Raw genomic sequence first — 24,205 nt, forward strand, 5'->3', positions numbered from 1 at the left:
GAGGCATAGATGCTGAAGGCTTTTCACACTTGTAAGATCTTAAAATGCCTACCCTTACATACAGCTTTTGCTCCTTTATACATATTTTCCCCTTTGAATGCAAATTCCCACTGTTTCACTATGTCTTTGGACTTTATCTTCCTAATAATAAAAACCTCTCATAGCACTAATTTTTACCAGTCATCTTTGGGAAAAATAAACACACTGTTTCTAAACTTCACCTGACTAGGTGACACATTTCACCCCTCCTTTGAAAACAATCAAGTCTGCAAATGTCCTTTTACATTACTTTCTGAACATCCCCCATGTTGACCATATTTACATCAAAGCCTTCAGACCAGCTTTTTTTAATTGAATTAAGTCACACACACACATGGCAGAATTTTGCCCTTGTCAGGCTAGTTGGGCGGGGGCGAATGGGAGTGTCTGCGCCAATTAAGGCCTGCCAAGCATGAATGCCAGCTGCAGAATGTATGAGAAAAGGTGGGTGGGGGCAGGGGCAGGGGCCTGTCAGCTGCCTGGTATAATGGCAACCCGACGGCTGGTTCAAAAGCGGCACAGGCAGCCCCAGGGAGGCTGCCTGCATCAGAGTTGCTGCAAGGACATGGCTGCAAATGCAGATGTAGACTCCAGGTGGGAGGTAGGTCGGCTGGGCACTCGGCCCCCTGTTTTCCGGATGAGTACTTCACTGTCCACGTGGAGGAGGTGGTTGCCAGGAGGGACATCCTTGTCCCCAGAGATGAGAGAAGGAGGCCACCACACCTCACAAAGAGGGCAGGGGAGGAGGTGGCAGCCTGGGTGAGCAGCCATGACGTGGTGCGGTGCACCTGGGTGCAGTGTCGCAAGAGGTTTAATGACTTGCTGCGCTCAGGAAGGGTAAGTACCGTGTTGGCATGGATCAGTTGAAGTGTTAATGGCTGGCGATACCCCATGGAGCTCAGGGGTGTTAGAGTCTGAGTGCCAACTGTCAATGATGCCGGAGCTGACCAAGTGGGTGAACGCTGGCTGCTTGGACTGAGTGCCTTGCTGCTCGAGGGCCACGACTTGGATGTGCCTTGCAAGGCGCTCCTCAGGTGGGGTTGGCCAGGCTTCAATTGTGCTGCAGGTAGAGAGGGGACTAATCAATGCTCCTCTGTCCTTCCAAGAGAAGACATCCAATAACAATATTGATAGGTCATGGACTGGTGGAGGACCCCAAACCTCCTCACCCTCTCCAGGTATGAGCAGGATGCCTTGGAGCTCGAGAGGAGCCATGCACCTCGGTCAACTGGCCGCAGAGAGGCTGGGGTGTCAGATGAAGGTAAGAGTTGAGAGTTTCAGATGGTGCAAACATTCTTGTGTAGTCTCATCATTGATGGGAGCCTCCAGACTGGATTCCCCATTGATCATTGAAAGATGATGGCACCATGATGTAGATCTCCATTGTCTCACCAGGGTACCTGGCATGCACAGTGAAAGATGACTTTAACTAATGACATGTCCTTGTTCTCCCTTAGATCTGCCACCAAGCAGCCAATCTCAGGACCTCCAGGAGCTACGCTTAACACCGGAGGACCACAGGCTCCAGAAGCGCCTGCGTCACACCCGCCCTCTGAAGCAGGCACCAGCACAGATATCAATACCTTGGTGGGTGTTAGATCGGCGACTAGCATCTCAGTGCACATTGGTGAGGGCACTTCACACTCGCTTGAGGTGCAAGCGGAGACAGAGTGTGCCCAGGGCGCCGGCAGTCGGAGGACTGCTGGGGACCAGGGCGATGCTCAGTTGAAGGCAGATGATGAGCCTCTGGAGTCGTCCATTAGGCAACAGATGCTGGATGTCCAGCGGGATGTGCGGGAGGATCTGGTGGAGATCCATGAGGTATGCATGCGATGGTCTCTGTTGTGGAGGAGTCCATGCGGAGTATGAGCACTGCATTGACCCTCATGGCCGAGCGCATTGCCTCCTCCAATTGGAGAGTGGCAACTCTCAAAGAGAGGCAGCTCCAGGAACAGAATCAGGGGTTCCTGGGGTTGCGCTCAGACCTGCAAGCCCTCACACAGGCACTGACCTCAGATGGTCAATGTCCGTGTGTGAGATGGATGAGGCACCCAGTATCCCAGCTAGATGCCTGTCCATCAATGGTGAGCAGGGAGGTCCACAACGACCTCACGTTGGTGCACGAGCTGCTTGTCGTCTCTGTGGGCTCCTCTCAGGGCAATTTGGATGATGGCAGCGGCTCCTCTGCCTCTCTGCCAGTGACCGTGATATCTGATGACACTGCGGCGACTGGGGAGATGCCAGCCGTGGCACTGGCCCCTCCATCCCAGGGGAAGCCAGCACAGGCTCCACTGGCCAGACGACGACTGCCAAGGTCATCAAGGCCAACAAGACAGCTGGGTGGGCAGCCTGTCTCCAATGCCGGTGCCAGCGAGGGGGGAGCACCTAGACGTAGCGCCCATAAATGTAAGTTTAAAGCACAAAGAGGGACCAGTCACGGGTAATCTTTTGTTCCCCTTGTTTTTTCCTTCTTTTAATGGTGTGACCATCAACACCTGATATTGTTCTGTTCATAATCTGTGAGTGCCAACGTTTTATTACATTTGCTTTTTGTTATTGGCCCGAGTATACTTCATTTGTTTTGTAGGTGCAGGGTAAGCCAGTATGTAATGCTGAACGTGGGTGGCTCGAAACTTTATTGCACAGGCACTGAGTGTATCTTGGGGACAAAGGAAAGGGTCATTTCTGACATCCGGGATGGTGGCAGCAGCCCTGGCATGAGGTGATTGCGCTTATTTGGCAGCCTTGCTGAAGGAGCATTGGATCAAGGCATCCCTGGTGTCCCTGCCTCCCTCAGCATTCTCCTCACCATGCTCCTCTTCTGACTCACTGCTGGATTCATCCTCTGTGGCCTGTGCAGCTGCGTTGACATCCTCTTCTTTCAGTGGGCCCCCCTTGCCAGTGCCAGATTGTGGAGAGCGCTGCATGCAAACACTATCAGTGACGCCCGCTCTGGGGGATATTGTAGTGCTCTCCCTGAATGGTCCAGGCATCAGAAGTGCATCTGGTGGAGAGGTGTCATGAGCCACCTTTTCAAGGGATAGCCCTTGTCACCCAGCAGCCATCCATCCAGTCGGGCTGGAGCACTGAATAGCCTCGGCACCTGGGAGTGTCTCAGGAAGTACATGTCATGGGAGATGCCAGGGTACCTTGCACAGACTTGCAGAATCTGCATCCTGTGATCACACACTATCTGCACGTTCATGGAGTGAAATCCCTTCCTGTTAACAAATGCACCCAGCTGACACACGGGTGCCTTGATGGCCACATGTGTGCAGTCAATTGCACCCTGGATGCGGGAGAACCCAGCAATCACTGCAAAGCCCTTGGTTCTCTCAGCCTGGCTGGCCTCATCCATGCGGAAAGAAAGGAAAGTCAATACCCGCCTGAACAGAGCTCCTGTCACCAGCTTGACGCAACTGTAGGCAGCTGATTGGGACGCTCCACAAAGATCCCCCACTGAACCCTGGAAAGAGCCGCAGACATAGAAGTTGAGGGTCACTGTGGCCCTCAGAGCCACTGGCATGGGGTGTCCACCCAAACATTCGGAGCTGATCTCAGAGCTGATCACCTGACAAATGGAGGTCACTGTCTCCCTTGACAGTCGGAGCCTCCTTCAGCATTGCACCTCGGACATGTTGAGGTAGCTGCATCGCCGCCTGTAAACCCTGGCAGCAGGATTGTGGCGTCTTCTGCGGCCCCTTTTGCCTTCGACTACCTGCTGACCCTGCGCCCCTTGTGCCTGCGCCTCTCCTCCCACAGGTCCCTCCCCTGGAAGCTGCATAGGGACACCTGGCCTCCTCTCCCTTCTGCCCCTCTCTTCATCCTCAGAGGAGGTGCCACCAGCGAAGACCACAATTCCCATTACCAGGAAAACAGAAGGCTGTCTGATACCTGGAAGGGTCCACATAGTCTGAATCTTCGGGGGGCCTTGGAAAAACTAATGAGTCCTGAAATGAAGCCTGAAAATGCTAAGAATGAAGCCCCAAACAGAAATGAAGCTGCCAAGTACCCATAAGCCACCAGCAGCAAACTATCTCCAAAACTCCTCACTACTCACACTGGCGATGCTGCTGATCCTTTTTATCCCACCCGTGGATGAGGTTTTGCAGATTGTGGGTTGGTCGCCTGCCTGTTTTGCCCGTGTGACAAGCGCAAAATCACACAGACAACGTTAAATCTGCGTCAGTTGGGTTCTTAAGGGCCTTAACTGGCCTCTTAATTAATGGCGGAGGCAATTCCGAGTCCAGTGCATGCCTGCCGACCAAAATAAAGCACAAGTGCACGATGACGTCGGGATGCTCGCACAACGACATCGTGTATCATTTTACGCTTGTTCAGGTCGGGTCCACACCCACCCGATGAGCAACAAATTCTGCCCATAGACACATCCCACTATTACTCTATTTTTCAGTAAATTCCAATAACATTATGAGAATTACTATATCTTCCTGACACAAGGCTGGTTAACAAAATTGAGGCTCATGGAATATATCGGGTAATGTCAGCTTAGATATAAAAAAAGACTGATGCAAGGACAGAAAACAACAAATCATTGTTAATGGTTATTTTTCAGCCTGGAGAATGGTACACAGTAGTGTTCCCCAAAGGTCAGTGCTAGAATCAATGCTTTTTTTGATATCTACATATATAAATGGCTTGGCATTGGCATACAGAGTAAAATTTCAAAATTTGCTAATGATACTAAACTTGGAGCAATGGCAAACATTGTGGATGGTACCAATCGACTCCAGCAAGACATAGATAGGCTTGCGGAATAAGCAAACAAGTGGCAGATGGAATATGATATAGAGAAGTATGAGGTGATGCTTTTTGTCAGAAGGGAAAGGGAGCAGAGGTGTACACTTAATGGTACAGTTCTAAAAAGTGGGCAGGGACAGAGGGACTTGAAGATTCACATGCATAGATTTTTGATAGTGGCAAGATATGTTGAGAGAGTAGCTGGCAAAGTATATGGGATCTTGGGCTTCATATACACAGGTATTGAGTAAAAAAGTAGGGAAGTTATGATGAACCTTTATAAAGCTGTGGTTAGGCCACAACTAGAATATTGCATCTAGTTCTGGTCACCACACTTTAGGAAGGATGTTAAGTTCCTTGAGAGGGTGCAGGAGAAGTTTACCAGAATTGTTCCAGGGATGAGGGAATTTAGCTACAAGGTTAGGCTGGAGAAGATGGAGTTGTTGTCCTTAGAGCAAAGGAGATTGAGAGGAGATCTGATAGAGGTGCACAAGATTATGACAGATAACTCTTTCGAGTCCAACCAATTATGACAGGTAAGTTGGACAAAGACAAGCTGCTGCCATTAGCTGATGGTACAGGGGTTAGGGGAGACAGATTTACGGCTTTGGGCAAGAGATAGAGGGGGAGCTTTCTAAGCAGTGAGTAATATTGACCTGTAACTCACTGCCTATGAGGGTGGTGGAAGCAGAAATGATCAATGATTTCAAAAGGAAATTGTATGGGCACTTGAGGGAGATAAACTTGCACAGATACAGAAATAGAGTGGGGGGAATGGTACTGAATAAATTGCCCTACAGAGAGCTGGCATGGGCTCAATGGGTTGAATGGCTCCTTCTTTGCTGTAAGTATGCTATGGCTCTCTGACCTCACTGCTGAGGGCTTACCTGGTCTGGTGCTTTGACTTGTTTCGTTGTCAGGGGATCGCACTGGTAATAGTTGGAGTACATAGTGAGCCCAGTGAACCCTGCACATATGGCTGTTATCCACAGGCCGACCATGTTAAGGTAGAGAGACCTGAAATAAAGGATGAAAAACGGCAACTTCAAGGGACAGGAACTGAATGTCTCACATTTGCTGGGGTGTGGTTGTTTGTTTAAACCTAATATATTGAAAAAACAATACAGCACAGACCTGGCAGGGAAATAATGGGGACTCTCAGCAATCTGCAGACCCCGGTTTCAGAGCTTGTGACAAGTCTGAGACTTAGAGGGAGTTTGTGCGTCAAGCCCTTCTGTCCTCCAGCACAGAGGCAAAACATTTTTAAAAGACCCTTATAACAAAGAAACATGTAAAAGACATAAACCTTGCCATGACTGAAAAGTGATAAAAGGCTCTGCACATTTGTAATGGTAGAAAAACCATTTTAAGGTGTGTTGTGCCTAGATTTATCACGTCAGTGAGTCTGGATCAATATATGTGTTGTGTGTAGATTGATTACAATGTTGAATTCTGATCTAACCCAGAATATATTTCTGAATTTATAAATCTTCAGTAGTACGACTGAGTTAATGTTTGGGCTGGGTTTCCAGCCCCCACTGCAAACGGGATAGAGTTTGGGGCAAATGGGGGTGAGGGGTGGTGGGATGGGGGGGAGCGGCAGCGGGGTGGTGTGGTGAGATGGCGGTGATGGGCTGTGCTGGGAGATCATGTGGAGATTGTGGACAAACATTAGATATGTTTGTTTATTTGTAGAGCCTGTGACATAGTCACCAGTTAAAACTGAGCTCCTGGGGCACTGTGTCCCACAGTCCAATAGGCCCAGGCAACTGCGGAGTTGGTACTTACAGTTTAGCCTCACATTGGTTTTTACAAGCGATGTACCGTTGGACCTGAGACTGATTGATACCATAAATTGCCGTCCACATAAAACTCCCACCAACCACGATCGTCCAGAAGGTATGTCGTCTTAAGGGGTTTGGATCAAAGCTGGGAAGAAGCAAGGGCACAGTGATGAGGCTGTGTCCAACATCAAGAATTGCTTTAAGCTTATTGCTGGAGTAACAATGTAACAATAGAGACAAGCAAAGTGCTACAACCATCCTCAGTCATGTGTGGTTGCATCAGACAAGCCCTTCATAGTCCATGGCTTAAGTGCATGACCTCACTAGCAGTATATCACAGTACTGAGGCAGTGCGACCTACTCAAGGAACTGCCCTTCCAATATCAGCATTTGATTGTGGCCTGTATGCCTGTTCTGACAGTTCAGTTCAGCTCAAAACTTCAGGACATCCCAAAGCACTTTATAGCCAAATAAGTATTTTTGAAGTGTACCACACTGCTCTTTGAATCATGCCATGGGGCATTTTACATTCACTTGAGATGGAATACAGGGTGTAATGTTTTACTTGAAAGGTGACATCTCTGACAGTTCAGCACTCTCTCTGTACTGCGGTGTCAACTTGAAGTATGCACTCAAATCTCTGAAGTGGATCCCGATCATATAAAACAATTTGAATATGATCAGGAATATCCAATAACAATTACACAAAAAACATTGATAATTTCCTCTCTTCTATGATCATGTACAAAATAGCTGCTATATTTGCCAATATGACAGTCATTGCAGATCAAACTAATTAAATGTTAAATCAGAGAAGGCATCAACCCAATTAAGTTCTTTATTGTTTCCGTTTATGTTATAATGCAGTTAACATAACATAGCATAGGATGTGAGAAAAGTAGTCTAGGATTTAGAGATTCTAACTATGTAGATGTTATAATTCAGTGTCCGAGAGGTTTTTTTTATTCATTGGATGTGTGCATCGCTGGCTAGGCATTTATTTCCCATCCTTAATTACCCTTGTTTAGAGGGCAGTTAAGAGTCAACCACATTGCTGTGGGTCTGGAGTCACATGTAGGCCAGACCAGGTAAGGACAGCAGATTTCCTTCCCTAAAGAACATTAGTGAACCAGATGGGTTTTTACAACAATTGATAATGGTTTCATGGTCATCATTAGACTTTTATTTCCAGATAATTTTTTATTGAATTCAAATTCCACCATCTGCTGTGGCAGGATTCAAATCCAGGTCTCTGGATTATTAGTCTAGCAACAAATACCACTATGCCATCGTCTCTCCCTAATACACGTAAAATAGGTTTAAGATTCATATAAATTATTGGGGCCAGTGTGGATGAGTTTCTGCTTTAGTATCAACCAGTTTGTCTCAATATGACTCAACATGGGCACTTACTTGTGACAAGCCTGGCTTACAAAGGCCAGACTGCCCACATTGAGAGGCAATAATCAGTACCCTAACTTTCTCATAATATCATCCCTCACTACCCTAACTACCCATTTTCAGATTCTGAGTCATTCGAGATGCATGTTGGAATGGTCCTAATGTGTGAGGCAGATTATTCTGAACATTTATTGCTCCCTGTTTAAAACAAAAGGGTTTATTTCACTGGATCACTCTCCTTGGGATAACCTTCCCTGTTGCAATAAGGGATGAGCAGATGGAAGAACCTCAGGTTTTCTGAAACAGTCGTGATTGATTGGCTGGAGTGAGGACTAAAAGAGAGGGACTCCTACACTCTGAGAACAGGATGCCCCACAGTACATACAGTATGGAGAGAGTGTGGCAAAGGCAAAGCCACCTTCACCACCCCACACTCTAGGAAGGGGTTCAATGCCCTCACAACGGTTGGAAGTACCTAGGTAAGTGAAGGCACTGCTTCCCAGGGATATCCTGTAAGAACAATCAGATACATGGCTCTCTTCCTTCTCTTTCACTAACTGGACTAAAGGAATACTGCTCACAAGAAACCAGTAGAGTAAATAATGCACCACGCTATTTCCAAATGATTGAGTAAAGCCATGTTTCCCATTGTAAGGGTGTTGTGTTGAAGAAGAGCTGTTTGAAGGAAGCTTGCCCAAACAAGCATTGTAGTCATGGGATGGATACAGATACCATGGAAAATACATTGTAAAAATCCCTCTGCTTTCTTCATCACTGTGCTAGCTCCTTCAGCAACCAGTACTTGCCTGTGTCAAAGGCCTAGCATGTATACTGCAGACACTAAGGTATCTGCAACTGCTTCAAACCTTCCATCTCTTCTGCTGGTGCTAAGGCCAGCCAGAGGGTAGGATCTACAACAGGATGAACCTGGTCCATGTTAATAGCCTGGGACAGGAAATACTGGTTTTCCTGACCACATCCAAAGCTGTGGAAGGATGTTAATTGGAGAGTGGGCTTTTCAAGCCAATTATTAACAACTTGTATTTATTTAATACCCTTAATATATTAAAATGTACCAAGCTATTTCACAGTAGTTTAATCAGGCAAAATGTGACATCTCACCTTGCTAAATGAGGATATTAAGACAAGAGGTATGTTTTAAGGAAAGTCGTAAAGGAAGAAAGGGGTGGAGCAGCGGAGAGGTTTAGGGAGGAAATTCCCTAGCTTAAGACCTAGGTGGCTAAAGGCACAGCCTGCAATAGTGGAATAAAGGAAATTGTGAGGATTCTCTAGAAAGGCTTTTAGAGGGTTGTGGGATTAGAGGAGGTTACAGAGATATCGAGGGTGAGGCCATGGTGTAATTTGAAAACCAGGATGAGAATTTTAAATTTGAGGTACCGCAGGAAGCCAGTGTAGATCAATGAGTTCAGGATAGTAGATGGGTGGCTGTCAAATGAGTCAGAAAAGGCAGCTAGTGCAGGAGTCTTCGGGCTGTGTGCCACTCTCAAACTGGTACTCAGCATTGGAGACAGCTGGGAGTGATGACACCTCGATGGAGTGTGGCCCAGACCAGGGCACCAATTGGCAAGGAACTGCACAGAAGGAACAGCAAAGTTTGGAAAGCAGTTGTTAAAGGAAATTCCATAGTTAGGGGAACAGACAGCATTTCTGTAATCTTCATCATGAGTCCCTCATGATGTGTTGCCAAGCTAAAGGCCATCATGGAGAGAGTGCAGAATATTCTGCAGGAGGAAAGGAGTGAGTCAGAATTTTTGGTACAAGTTGGTACTGTCACCATACAGAGGGCAGGTATTGAGGTCCTCCAGTCAGGTTTTCAGGACAAGGGAGGAAATTAAATAGTAGGACCTCGATGCTAGTAGTGTAGGTAAGGAAAGATGTCCTTGAGGGGCCAGGACAGAATCTATTTGGTTTGAGTTGAGAAGCAAAAATGTTATGATCGCACTGCTGAGGATATTCTACAGGTCTTCAAATAGTGAAAGAGATAGAAGAACAAATCTGCAGGGGAATCACAGATGGCAAAAACTATGAAGTGGTGAAACTGGGGGACTTTATGAAAAATGAAATAGGAGCAGAAGTAGGCTATTCAGCTCGTTGAGCCTGCTCCGCTATTCAATATGATCATGGCTGATCTGTTGGTGCTCTGAGTTCCACATTCCTATCTACCCCCGATAACCTTTGATTCCCTTGCCTAACAAGAATCTATCTACCTCTGGCTTAAAAATATTCAATGGCCCCGCCTCCGCCGCCTTCTGAGACAGAGAATTCCAAAGTCGCACAACCCTCCAGGAGAAAATATTTCTCATCTCTGAGCTATAAGGACAATCCCTAAATTTAAAAGACTGCCCCCAGGTGCTGGACTCACCCACCAGAGGAAACATCATTTCTACATCTACCTTGTCAAGACCATTCAGGATCTTATATACTTCCATCAAGTCACCCTTCACTCTTCTAAACTCCAGTGGGAACAAACCCAGCCGGTTCAACCTATCCTCATAGGAGAACCCACTCATTCCAGCTTTCAATCTAGTAAACCTCCTCTGAACCGCCTCCAACGCATTTACATCCTTCCTTAAGTAAGGAGACCAAAACTGCACACAGTATTCAAGATGCGGTCTTACCAATGCCCTGTATAACTGAAACATAACATTGTTACTTTTATGTTCAATTCTTCTCAGAATAATTAGCCTTCTTGATTACTTGCCGTACCTGCATACTAACTTTTTGTGACTCTTGCACTAGAATATCTAGATCTCTCTGCACTTCGGAATTCTGCAGTCATTTTCCATTCAAGTAATACTCTGCTTTTTTAATTCTTCCTACCAAAGTGAACAACTTCACATTTTCCCACAAATATCGATTGGGATAACATTAGGGTAAAGTGAAAGGTGGGGAGGAATTTCTGAAACGTGTTCAGGAGAACTTCCTTGATCAGTATGTTCAGTCCAACTAGAAAGGAGGCATTGCTGGATCTAGTGCTGAGGAATGGGGTGGGCCAAGTGGACCAAATGTCTGTGGGGAAACATTAGGGTAAGAGTGATCATTGTACCATAGATTAGTAATGGAGAAGGGAAAGGAACAATCTAAAGTAGAGCTTCTAAATTGGAATAGGGTTAACTTCAATGGGATGAGAAGGGATCTAGCTAGGGTAAAATCAAACCAAAACCTGACAGGAAAAACGTAATAAAATGATGTGTGATTTAAAGGATGAGATGTTTCAGATACAATCTAGGTAACATTCTAACAAGAGGCAAAGGCGGGGGAACCAAAGCCAGGGCTCCTTGGATGACAAGAGAGATAGAGAATATGATGAAACAAAAAAAGGTATATATGATGCATATCAGATAAATTCTTCAAGTGAGAACCAGGCTAAATACAATAAGTTGAGATGGGAAGTGACGAGAGATACCTAACTTGGAAGTGTGGCAAACAGTGAGGATGATACCAAGCAATTGCAACAGAATATGGATAGACTAGCAGAATGGAAGTCCTTGTACTATCAGCTAATTGGAACAGTTAAACAAGTGGCAGATGGAATTTAATACAGAGAAGTTTGAGGTGGCAGAAGGGTCAGTAAGAGACAATATAGACTTAATGACAGAGTTCTAATGAGTGTGCAGGAACAGAGAGACCTGGGGGAGGGGGGAGAGGGCTCATGTGCATAGATCTTTGAAGCTGGCAGGATACATTGAGAGGGTAATTAACAAAGCATATGGGATCTTGGGCTTCATATATATGGGTATTAAGTGCAAAAGTAGGGAAGTTATACCAAATCTTTATAAGGCTCTACTTGGGTTACAACTAGAGTATTGTGTGTAGTTTTGGTCACCATTAGGAAGGATCTGAGGGCTCTTGAGAGGGTGCATAGGAGATTTATCAAAATGGTTCCAGGGATGAGGGATTATAGTTACAAGGTTAGGGTGGAGAGGCTGGGGTTGTTCTCCTTGGAGGAAAGGAGATTGAGGGGAGATTTGACAGAGGTGCACAAGATTGTGAGAGGTTTAGATAAAGTAGACAAGGGAAAACTGTTCCAATTAGCTGATAGTACAAGGACTAGGGGATACAAATTTTTCACAGGGCTACAAGGATAGAGTGTGGAAGTGGGACTGACTGCGTTACTTTACAGTGTGAATTTGGCGGGAGAGAGGGGAAAGAGGAAAAGGATATAGCCATAGGCCAGAATTTTACGACCTCATCGCAGCGGGGAGGGGGCTGTAAAATGCGGCGAGCCATTCTAAACTCCATTGAGTTCGGTGGGAGCATAAAATCCCGCTGCTGTAAAAAATTCCATCCATAGTGATTTTTTCCTATCTGACGTTTGAATGAACCATAGTCTGTGAGGAGGCTGCCTTTACCCTAAACAATTTTCAAAGCACCTTGGCTCCAAGGTAGATCTAATTTCATTCCAATAAACTCTTCTAACAATCTGAAGTGAAAACGTAGCTTGGAACCATTCTCTAGTTTCAGATCAAAAGCTGTAATTCCATTCCATATATTCATCAGCCTTTGTTTAGAGAAGAACTCTTTGATATAAGTTTTTGACTAAATCAATGATTTCTTAGTTTATTGTCAAGTGGCAGCAGGATTCAGCATTTTTCATTCACTTTAATATTTTATATGTCTCTATGAAGTTCCCTCTTGGCCATCTCCTTTCAAGGAGTCTGAAACACCAGCATTCAAGTAATTCTGATGACAATATGAAGCAGATTACAGAGACTGAGAGTCACATTGTGGAGACTGAAGTTAGAGAGCAGGGAGACACCAAAAATTGGAATGTAGCTATGTGAGCTACATAGCCAGAGTCTCTGAGTCATGTGAACACTCTTAGTTTTTACACTTCTACCCAATAGTATATCCTAATTCTTAATCTCAAAAGAATTCCTTTGACTGTACCACTGTGACTTCTTACCACACACCCTATCCATCCTCTTGGCTAGGTTCAGTTCATTTTGTGCCCAGTTGTGACTGATTCAGTTATACAAGCTGATGTTTGGATTGCCTGAGCATTCTGTCTTAACTCTGGTGAAAGAACAAGTCCTGAGGCAGTAATCTGGCCATGTATTCAGCCAGAACAAAAGGGTTATCCAACCTCAAGGCCAGTCAGGACCAGCTGAGGTCAGATTCAGTGCATATGAGAAGTGCAGTGCCCACGCTAGAGGCGGGTCAAAGTTAGGGAAGAAAATTGGCTCCATCTCCTGGTCGATTACAGCAAGATTCATGGAGAATCCTGGCCAACTTCCTAAGAGGACCATCACATGAATGTGTGACTATTTAGAAATCTGAAAACAGCAGTACATGTAATATCAGCATCTTTACACCTATTGAGTTCAGTATTTGTAGTTTCTGACCGTAAACCTTTTTAACCAAACTCAAAGATTTAGACAGTTCAACATTTGTTCTTTTTCTTCCCAGGCATTGTGCTTCAAGTTCCAGTCTATTGGAAACACATCCAGCTTCTCTTGTTTATAGCTCTTATCTCTGAATAATGAATGTTTTCCTCACGGGGTTGCCTATCCCTAATTTACTCCCTAGAGAAACAAATACAAGCCTGAGTAACAGCGCAGCCTATTTCTAATTTACTCCCCGAAGGTGCAAATCTGATTACAAAATCTTTGGAACCCTTTGAGGAAGCTACCTTCCCCTACCTACCAACTTATTCCCCAAGATAAGAGTCAAAGAGTTTTACTCCCAAAAGTTGAGTCTTCCTCCATGATACGAAATATTCCAGATCCGTTCAAAGCTTCCTTGGATAACCACGCCTCGGATTATCACCGCCAAAAACCCAGAGATCATAATCCCCATCTGGAACACATCAGTCCATATCACAGCTTTCAGACCACCCTAAAAACACAAGAGATAGTGAACACAACATCTATTTTATTGGGAATCTACACAAAAGCAACAAAAATTGTATTTATATGGTGCCTTTAATGTAACAAAACGTCGCAAGGAGTTTCACACAGGCATAATATTAAAAAATTGACACAAAGCCACATAAGGAGATATGAGGGCAAATGATAAAAACTTGGTCAAAGGGATAGGTTTTAAGGAGTGTCTTAAAGGAGGAGAGAGTGGTAGAGAGGTGGAGAAGTATAGGAAGGGAATTCCAGAGTTTAGGGTCTAAGCAACTGAAGGCATGGCTGCCAATGGTAAATTGATTAATTTTGGGTATGATCAAGAGGTAGAATTAGAGGAATGCAAATATCTCAGAGAGTTGTTGGGCTGGACGAGATTATGGAGAAATGGAGGGATTTGATATCAAAAATGGGAATTTTAAAATTGAGGCATTGCTTAATCACGAGCCATTAAAGATCAGCGAGCATAAGGGTGATGGGTGAATAGAAATTAGTGCAAGTTAAGACATGGGCAGCAGCGCCTTGGATGACTTCAAGTTCACAGAGGGTAGAATGTGGGAGTTTGGCCAGCAGTGCATGAATATAGTCAAGTTTGGAGGTGAAGAGGCATGAATGAGGGTTTTAGCAGCAGGTGAGCTGAGTTAGGGCAGGGTCAGGCAATGTTAAGGAAGCGGAAATAGGCAGTTTGAGTGATGGATATGTGATTAAAAGTTCATCTCGGGTTCAAATGGACACTGAGGTTGCAAACAGTCTAATATAGCTTCAGACAGCTGCCAAAGAGAGGGATGGAGTTGGTGCGAGGATGCAGAGTTTGTGGCGGGAGCCAAAGAAAATGGTTTCAGACTGCTCAGTATTTAATGGGAGGAATTTTCTGTTCATCCAGTAATTATGTTGGATAAGCAGTCTGACAATTTTGATATGGAGGGATTGAGAGATGTGGCGGTTGTAGGAGGATGTATATAGCTGGGATAAAGGTAAGTGGAGAGAAGTAGAGTAAAGGGTTAACATCAGGAGCACTTAATACTGATGTAACCACTGAAGTATCAATGATGCAATGTCACATGACTAAGAGACAGATCTGGTGGGAAGGAGAAGTACAACCTTCTCAAGAGTACTGAGATGTATAAAGATCTATAAATAAACAAGAATGGATTTTATGGATAAGAGTCTATGGTATCATTTTAGGGTAATGGGCAAACCCTAAAGAAACCCAATCTGGACCCCGAACCCAAGACAAAACATGATGGCAGCTGGTCGTTTCTAGTGACTGATTATGTGCACCATCCAAAGCATGGAGACAGAGTGTAAAGACCCAGAAAAAGTGCAAAAGAGGACTGCAGACCTAAGAAACCTCGGAACCCTTAGAAAAGGACAGGAAAAAAGATTGACAAATCACTTAAGAATGGAGCATCATGGGTGCCGCAGATGCAAGCAGACATACAGATCCAGAGTCCCAACAGCAGTGAGAACAGATCACAGTCAAACAGCCAAATTACTGAAACAGAAATGGATCCAGAGCTTAGCACAAGTAAGGAGTCAACATTGCCACTCGCAGCACTGTTCCGGAGCATGGAAGGCTCACAACAAGTTCAACATGGGACAGGAAGAGATTCTTCAGATACAGAATAGCTTCAGGTTTGAATAAGGAGGAATAGAAGGATCAGGTCAGTACTCTACAGAGTAGGGGCCATTGCAGATGATGTTATTGCAATTACGCTGTCGATGAGGCTTTGAGTTCATATAATGTAGTCCTCCAGGTATTCAATTTGTACTTCAGTGTTCATAAAATTTCGATCATTGAGCAAGCGAAATTTAAGAGGGGGCAAAAACTGGGTGAATCAATGGATTCAATAATAAATGACCTGTATGGACTCATGGAGAATTATGACTATGGGATCCTCAGAGATGAATTAATATGTGATTGCATAGTGGTTGAGGTCTTAGATGAAACCCTATCACACCTTTTGCAAACAATGGAAGAGTTAACTCTCACAAAGTCAGTACAAGTAGTGTGACAGACTGAACTTAGGAAGCTAAACAGAGCAGTTGCTTGTGGGGAAAGGGATGTCCCTTGAAGAAAAATAAGGGAAGCCATTCAATATGTCAGACAAAAAAGAGAAAGGAGTGAAGCGAAAGTCTGCGAAATTGGTATAAAGCGCGCCTGCCAACATCTTGAGATGATCTCAGTGTGGTGGGAAAACCCTACACAAGTGGGAAGAATGCCCAGCAGAGGGAGCTGAGTGCCACAACTGTGGAAAGTTCAGACAATTTAAAATAGTCTGCAGATCCAAAGTTCCTATAGCTCATAGGAAGAAAGAGATAACAATGAAACCAAGTAAAATCCAAGAAGTGAAAGAGCCACAGAAAAAAACAAATAACTTTCTTAGGAGAAGTTAATGAAACAGGAAATAATTATGGAGCATTAAATTAGAAATTGATAATCACCACACAGAATTCAAGATAGATACTGGGGCAGGTGTTTCGGTGTTATCTGATGAAGTTAAATGGCTTAAAACCATCACGTTACAGCATCCTCCATCCAGTTACAAGGTCTAGGAGGGACAACTCTGAAAATAATAAGCTAACACTTAGCAAGATTATGATAAAGAACCAGGAGTCATCATTGCTGAGCAGAAAAGCATGCTTGCAGTTGAGACTCATTTGCAAGGTCTCAGATGCTTGGAATTACATGCCTTAATCTAGATAAATGCCCAAAAATACTCGCACACCACACCAGAATATACCTATGTACCTTTATGGTCTATCTGCACCAAGACACAACGAACAAGCATATATCAATGTAACCAGTGTGAACTTACCAGAGTGCAGTAAAAGGTGCAGACAAGACCTGTTGCAACAAGAATGCCCCAGAGATCAAGTCCAGTTACTGTTAAAAATAAGAGTTGTTCCAATTTAGTCCAAAAATTAATCTTCTTTTACACAGTAATAGTTTCACCTTACAAAATTAAACATATTTAGAAAATAATAAATGAATTAATCCTTTTGCCAGAGGCAGATGTAAAAATGGGGATAGTTAATGCAGATGAGTAGAGTGAGAGGCAAACAATAGCGTAAAACAAGGTCAAAGAAAGGAAAACAGAGCTGGATGGAAAAAGAACAACAGAGAGAGACAAGTGGGAAACATTGTGAGAGACACGATGAAAGACAAAGGGCAGAACTTTCCGTTTGTTGGTTGAGCGGGCGGCCGATTGACACTGGAGAAACGGGTCGCGCCGCCATTTTCCGCGGGTGGACAAATTAAGGCCCGCCCAGCGGGTAAGCAACTCCCATGGAGAACGGGAAAATAGTCGCGGGGCGGGTGGCCTCAGACTGCCGGTTCCAATGGGCACACCCTCCTCCAGTGCCTCACCCCATTCGAGGAGCAGGCCATGGAGCTGGGCAGGAGCCAGGAGGCCAGGGCGGCCGGGGGCGGCGAGGCTGTGGTCTGGCGGCCAGGTATTTGAGGTCCACAGTCCCATCCACTCTGTGTGCCCATCACCCAAACCACTGATGGTTGCTGCAATCGTTAATGCTGAAACAATGCTCATTCACAGACTGAGACATTCTGACGTTTGGGTCATACAGAAGGGACCCTCGAGCCCTTGAGGATTCACGTCTCCACCACCTTCCAAAGTCACCTTATCCCATTTGTGACCACTATCACCATGGTCTAACATGCCATTGGATCGCTGCTGCACAGCCAAAGACTTATTCCATCTTTGGGGGTTTGAGACCTCTAGCACCCTTTCAGCCAGTGCGCCCCACGTTACTTTGTCCAAAAGGTCCTCAGCACCTCAGCTGTGAACCTCATGGCACTCAACTTAGATGAACGCAACCACGTTACTCATCCCTGCACTAAGGGGAAATGTTGCCTTCTCCCTACCCGGTCTATGCCCCTCCTTACGGAATGAAGGCCAATAATGTGACCTCTCAATCTCCTGTGATCGAGGGCAAATGTCGCAACTGTTTGCGATGTTTCCTCAGCCCCGCAACTATCCAGGCCAGAATGCATCCAGGTCAGGTACCTCTGCACTCTCCCCACTCCTATGGTTCATAACATGCCATGTGGCATTCCTGAAGCCATCTGACCAACCTGTCTGCATGTGCGTTTAATGGCTGGGGCTCGTCTTGACTCTTTTTCACCTCACCAATGTTCTTCTCCTTAGGGTCTTGAAGGGTGAATGACTTATGAGGCTGGAGGGGAAATGGATGAAAGGTTGAACTGAATGTACGCTAACTGATGCACTGTCCTTGTTGTTAATTTCAGCATCACCACCAGAGTGAGCTGCACCTCGACACTGCAGCCCCCCCTCCACACCTGAGGGCCAATAAGTGCAACTTGCAGCACATCATTTTAGCCATCCAGGCACCAGCGCAGACACACACACCTCGGTGGGGACTTTACCGTCGGCTAGTGTCCTGGGTCACAGTGGAGAGGGCACATCACGATCGCTGGAGGAGATGGTAGGGGCAGAGAGTGCCGATGGCGCCAGCAGCCGGAGGGCTGCAGGGGACGAGGCACATGCTGAGTCCGGTACTGATGACATGCCTCTGGAGTTGTCCCCAATGCAGCAGCTGCAGGACAGGCAGCAGGAAGTGCGTTTGCATCTGGCAGGGTTGCATTAGGGAATGGTTCAGTTGTTCTCTGCAACAGAGGAGTCTAGGCAGAGTGCACGTGAGGGTTTGGCCCTCATGGCAGAGCTTCAGGCTTCCTTCAATGAGAGATTGGTGACTCTCATAGAGAGGGGCTTCAATCGAATGGAACATTTTATGATTGGGATACGCTCTGACCTGCAAGCCCTCACAGCGGTACTGGCCACGGGTGGTCATTCCCAATGTGGGAGATGTTGTGGACACCAAGCATAGGCACTCCATGCCCATGCATCTGCGGTGAGCAGGGAGGTCGAAAGGGACCTCACGTCAGCACACAGCTGCCTGTCGTCGCTGCGAGCTCCTCTCAGTGCGGTCCGGATGAGGGCAGCAGCGCTTCTACCCCTCTGCCAGTCAACGTTTCTTCCGTTGAGGCTGCAACAACTGGGGAGGTGCCAGTTCAGGAACTGGCCACTCACTCCCAGGCGGGGCCATCACAGGCTCCACGGGCCACAGGACGCCCTCCAAGGTCATCGAGGCCAATAGGACGGCAGAGTCAGCAGGCTGTCTCTCAAGCCACTCCGAGCGATGGGGCAGCACCTAGATGTAGCACCCGAAAACGTAAGCATAAGGCACCTTAGGCACTCCACGGGTATGTCACTGGTGATTTTGTGTTGGCCTTAGAATAGGGACCCATATTTTCGTGATCGCTAACAAGTGGTGTGTGCCAGGCAATGCTGTTCCTGCTGATCCATGTGTGTGGAGCTAGCTGAAGGTTCTTTGGATTAAATTGTCCCGGGTGTCCCTGCCTCCTTGGTGTAAATGCGGGTCGTTGTTCTGCCCCTCATCATCGCCCTGTGCTTCCTCATCCTCTGAGGCACTGCTGGATTCATCATGTGCAGCCTCATCCAGGGCGTCAAGGTCTTCATCGACAATGCATCCCCCCTTTCCAGCGCAAGATTGTGCAGAGTGCAGCAGACTACCTCACGATCTGGGGGGTACTGGAGTGTGCCCTCTAAGCGGTCCAGGCAACGGAAGCGCATCTTGAGAAGACGAATGGCTCTCTCCACCACAGCCCTTGTGGTGCCCTGGCTCCTATTGTACCGCTGCTCAGCTTCTGTTCTTGGATGACGTAGTGGCGTGATGAGCCACCTTCACAGGGAATAGTCCTTGTCACCCAGCAGCCAAACATCCAGCCGAGCCGTAGCACTGAAGAGCCCCGGCACCTGGGAGTGTCTGAGGATGTAGGGGTCGTGGGAGCTGCCTGGGTGCCTTGCACAGACTTGTAGAATCTGCATCCTGTGGTCACACACTATCTGCACGTTCATGGAGTGGAAATCCTTCCTGTTGACAAAGGCACCGGGCTCACCAGCTGGCGCCTTGATGACCACATGTGTGCAGCCTATAGCACCCTGGACACGGGGGAAGCCAGCAATGGCCGCAAAGCCTCTGGCTCGCTGTGTCTAACTTGCCTGGTCACAGCGGAAGTGGATGAAGGTGGATACCCATCTGAACAGAGCGTCTGTCACCTGCTTGACACAAGTGTGGACAGCTGATTGGGAGACACCGCAAAGATCACCCATTGAGCCCTGGAAGGAGCCAGAGGCGTAGAAGTGGAGGGCAACTGTGAGCTTCAGAGCCGCTGGCATGGGGTGTCCTCCCACACAGTTAGGGGAGATCTCAGGCCCTATCACCTGACAGATATAGTTGACTTTCTCCCTTGAGAGTCGGAGCCTCCTTCGGCACTGCACCTCAGTCATATTGAGGTAGCTGCTTTGCCGCCTGTATACCCTGGCAGCAGGATAGTGGCGTCTTCTGCGGCCCCTTCCACCTTGGACAACCTCTTGGCCCTGCGCCCCTTGTGCCTGCGCCTGGCCTCCCAAAGGTGGCTCCCCTGGAGGCTGATTATCCAGTCCTGGCCTCCTCCTTATTCTATCCCTCCCTTCCTCCTCAGGGGAGCTGCCTCCATTGGAGAGGTCAGAACCCATATCCCCCAGGCTAAATGGAGGCCTCCGGAAAGCTGCAGGCCCGAGAAAGATTACTGTCTGCAGACTGGTTTCAAAGTACACAAGAAGCTCTTGGAAATCGATGAGAACTGCTAACAATCATGCAGGCAACTTTTAAACACTTTCATCAATTATAACTTCGTGTAAAACATGAACAACCCCTATGAGTCCACATATCCCAACATTGCATGAGTTCTCTTAAAAAAATCTCCTCCCTGCCTGCCTGTTGGGCCCATGTTCTGACCCGAAGTTCGCATGGGCCCCTCAAAATCCAGGACAATTGGCAAGTTAAGGGCCTTAACGAGGCCTTCAATTAATGGCGGGCGAACGCCCCGCTGCTGAGCGCGCCCGCTGACCGAAATATCGCGATGCCGCGCACTGATGTCGGCACGCTTGCGCAACGTCAGCGTGCAACATTTTAAACGCTGACATGCTGGCTCCACCACCCGCACTTCAGCCAGAAAATTCTGGCCAAAGTAATACACTCATGTTGCTGGAGAGGCACATAGAAAGTCAGGTGTAGAGTATGATATAGAGATAGGTGGGAAAACAAAAGCTAATACAGGTTGAATATGCTTCATCCGTACATCCAAAAACTGAACACATTTAAAAACCAAGCTTTATTTGAACAGCTATGCGAGAGTTGGCAAATGGAGAAGCAACCTAGCATTTGTAGACTATAGCCAGCCTAGGCTTAGGCTTTATAATGTAAGTAGGCCTAGGTCTACTGTATATATTGTAGATCCAAAAACTGAAAATATCTGAATACCAAAATGCAGTCAGCCCCAAGGGTTTCAAATAAAGGATACGCGATCTGTAGAAACTTTTAGAAACAAAAAGAGAGAAAGAAAAATAGAGTAAGAGGGAGGATAACAAAGGCAGGAAGTAGTGAGAGAAAAAGAGCAGAAAACATATAGAGGGATAGAAAAAGACAGAAAGGAATAGAAAAGGAACAGAGCGGCCGATAATGTAATCTTTTGTTCTTGGGCATCAGTTATCTGTTGTTGCTTTAGATGCAGTGAAATATGAGGGCAGCTGAGGGCCCCGTGTACAAAGAGCATACAATACACATGTGACACTCAGAGCCTGTTTGTACGATCTGACTTTTACATTAATGTTCTGTCTTTGTTCTGATTTAAATAAATGTAGGCAAAATTGGCTTAAATTGTGCACTCGTAAATCTTGTGAACACAATGATACTGATAAAAGAGGAGGCAAAGGTTACTGAAATGGAAAAGTCACAGAATCTTATCTTACTCTCAACCTTAACCTTAACTTTAAACATATCTCCTTTATAAACTATTGAATGGAATAAACTTATTGGCTTATATCAAATTGTACAATAATAAGCTAAGATAACACACAACTAAGAGAAAGGCACAGACTTGAAGTAAGCAGAATTTTATCACATCAGTGGGTGTGTGAAGGAATGTCAATTGCCAGTGTAATTACAAGGAAACATTAAACATGGGAATGGTAGGTGTGCTGGGAAGAAGGCACCAACGCCTGGCATTTGAAACTTCATGTAGAGGAATGACAATCATTGGCTTCAACTCTGACCTGGCAGTTAAGAATAGACAAGTGGGAGTCACTGTCACTTCAGTTGGTTTGTGAGACCCTGTGCCTTTCGTTATTCAATGGTCCTATAAATTATTCAGTCTCTCCTCCAACTATCACTTTCCCCATAAGAGAAAGTAGCTGATTAAGATAGAATGTGGATGGATGTAATTGAACGGAGGTTGTTTCTCTTTAGGGCAGCAGCATAGAGGAATAGGTCACAGAATTGAGGTGTTAATGCTCTAATCCCATATCCATAGCACCTGAGGGTGGAGTACATATTGTCCTGATTTTGAGTGCTGGGTCAATATTGCCCTGTTTCTGTGGACAGACAGAAACGAGTTCTGCACTATGCTGTAGGCGGGGTGTGGGGGTTTGAGGTTATAATGTCACAGGAGTTGACGTACTCCTCATCCCCAGTTGGGACATTGTTTCCAAAAGTGGGAACAATTGTAAATGAAGTAGAGTAAAGCTGAAGCTTGATTTTACAGTAATTGGTTAATAGGTGTTTATGATATCCTGACATTCTTTACCAGCTAACATGTACTTACCCTGATTTAATGCTAATGCAGGGGCATAAATGACAATCCCAGTGTACAGCACCTGTAAAAAGACATCCAATATCATTAATCAATAATCTCAGGCCAGGACCATATCTGATATTAAATCAATGACTTCACTCATTTGATTAATAGGGTCTCACTCGATTATGCCAGAGGCTCAACGCTGAAGATGGGAGAGCTGAATGAAACATGAGGACTTAGTTGCACTCTTCCATTTTTTTCTTCAGTCGCTTACTGGGAAATGTTCACTCAACTTACCGGTGTCAGGAAGATGTAAGACTTGCATTTTTAAATAAATCAGGCTAGTTTGAATTCAAAAGAGGGGGTGAAATGTTACAACTAGCCAGGAGAAATTAAGAAACAATGTGTTTATTTTTCCCAAAGATAAAATTGGTACTATGATAGATTTTTATTATTAGAGAGGTAAAGTCCAAAGACATAGTGAAACAATGGGAACTTGTATTCAAAGGTGAAATCTGTATAAAGGAGATGAAGTTGTGTGTAAGAAAGAAAGAATTCTAAGGTCTAACAAGTGTGAAAAGCCTTTAGCCTCTAAGCCTCAAAACTGCTGTCTGCAAGGACTGAAGTTAAGAAAACTCACTTTGAATTCGACCGTTCAGGGTATTGTGTTATTTTACCTCTGTCTTTTAAAATCTATGTGTTTAACAGCTGCCTTAATGGAGGTGTAACTGGGAGTTAGATTAACTAGGGGAGCTAGGAGTTATCATAGTAGTAATTTGTAAATCTATGTATGTGTTTAAAATAATTTCTTCTATCAAGAAACGTTTAATTTAATTTTGTAAGAAACCTATAAGACTTGGTGGTCTTATTACTACTGAATTCAAAGCATGTATCTCGAAATATATACAAATTGCAAAACAATAGTGGCAGTTGTTTCAAGTTTCCCTTTGGATTTGAGCAGCTCAGCATTTACCATTGGCTGTGCCATAGCAACCTATCTCCTGGTATCTCACCCAAATGTGAATGAGCCTGAACAGTGTCAACAGGCTATTAGACTTGAGACAGGCAGCTTTGGAACCTTGGTAGGTTTTTCCCTCATTAACCCACTAATGAAAAAATTAAAATCTAAAGCATTGAAGGACAACAATGAGTTAACTCCTTGTTTGAGCTTCTGCTAGAGTTAAAAATTTCAATGCAAGCAGCCAATCACATAGCTCAAGTGAGAAGTAAGGTGCAATAAACATATGTGTCCCGCACCTACAGTGGGGAAGAGATAAGCGCCTGAGGACCTCAAGAACCAGACAATGGAAGGAGATCAGCTCCAAAGTGGTCTAAATACAAGAATCAGAGGTGTGAAAGACTAGCATTCTTGAGGTCGATTGTCAGCAGTAAATTGGTGACTTGTGCCTTTTACAGAAAACTCATTCTTTTTATAAAAGGCAACATTAAGGATGAGATCATAAGTTGCCAATCAGAACTAAGGGCTGAATTTTCCCCCCATCAGGGGGTGTTGTGCGGGGACGGGCGGCGGCGGGTGGGAGTGAGCGCGAACCTGATCGGCACGCCCGATCGGGTCCGCACTGCCATTTTACGGGGGTGGGCCAATTAAGGCCTGCCCATCCTGATGCTCGTCCGGAAGCATTGAGTGCTCCCTGTGCAGGCCGGGGGTG

General features: G+C 45.7%; 1 protein-coding gene across 1 annotated transcript in view; it reads right to left on the bottom strand.

The window, feature by feature from the left end:
• slc5a8l (solute carrier family 5 member 8, like) overlaps window positions 1–24,205 on the bottom strand; it is a 95,726-nt gene that overhangs the window by 39,991 nt on the left and 31,530 nt on the right. Inside the window, exons 4-8 of the mRNA XM_078546228.1 lie at window positions 22,563–22,614; window positions 16,678–16,745; window positions 13,690–13,844; window positions 6,589–6,729; window positions 5,688–5,817 (exon numbers count right to left, since the gene is read on the bottom strand). Coding sequence (XP_078402354.1) covers window positions 5,688–5,817; window positions 6,589–6,729; window positions 13,690–13,844; window positions 16,678–16,745; window positions 22,563–22,614 — 546 coding nt within the window. The remainder of the gene's footprint in view (window positions 1–5,687; window positions 5,818–6,588; window positions 6,730–13,689; window positions 13,845–16,677; window positions 16,746–22,562; window positions 22,615–24,205) is intronic.

Source organism: Cetorhinus maximus, chromosome 8 (assembly GCF_964194155.1).
Source record: "Cetorhinus maximus chromosome 8, sCetMax3.hap1.1, whole genome shotgun sequence".
NCBI classification, from domain to species: Eukaryota; Metazoa; Chordata; class Chondrichthyes; order Lamniformes; family Cetorhinidae; genus Cetorhinus; species Cetorhinus maximus.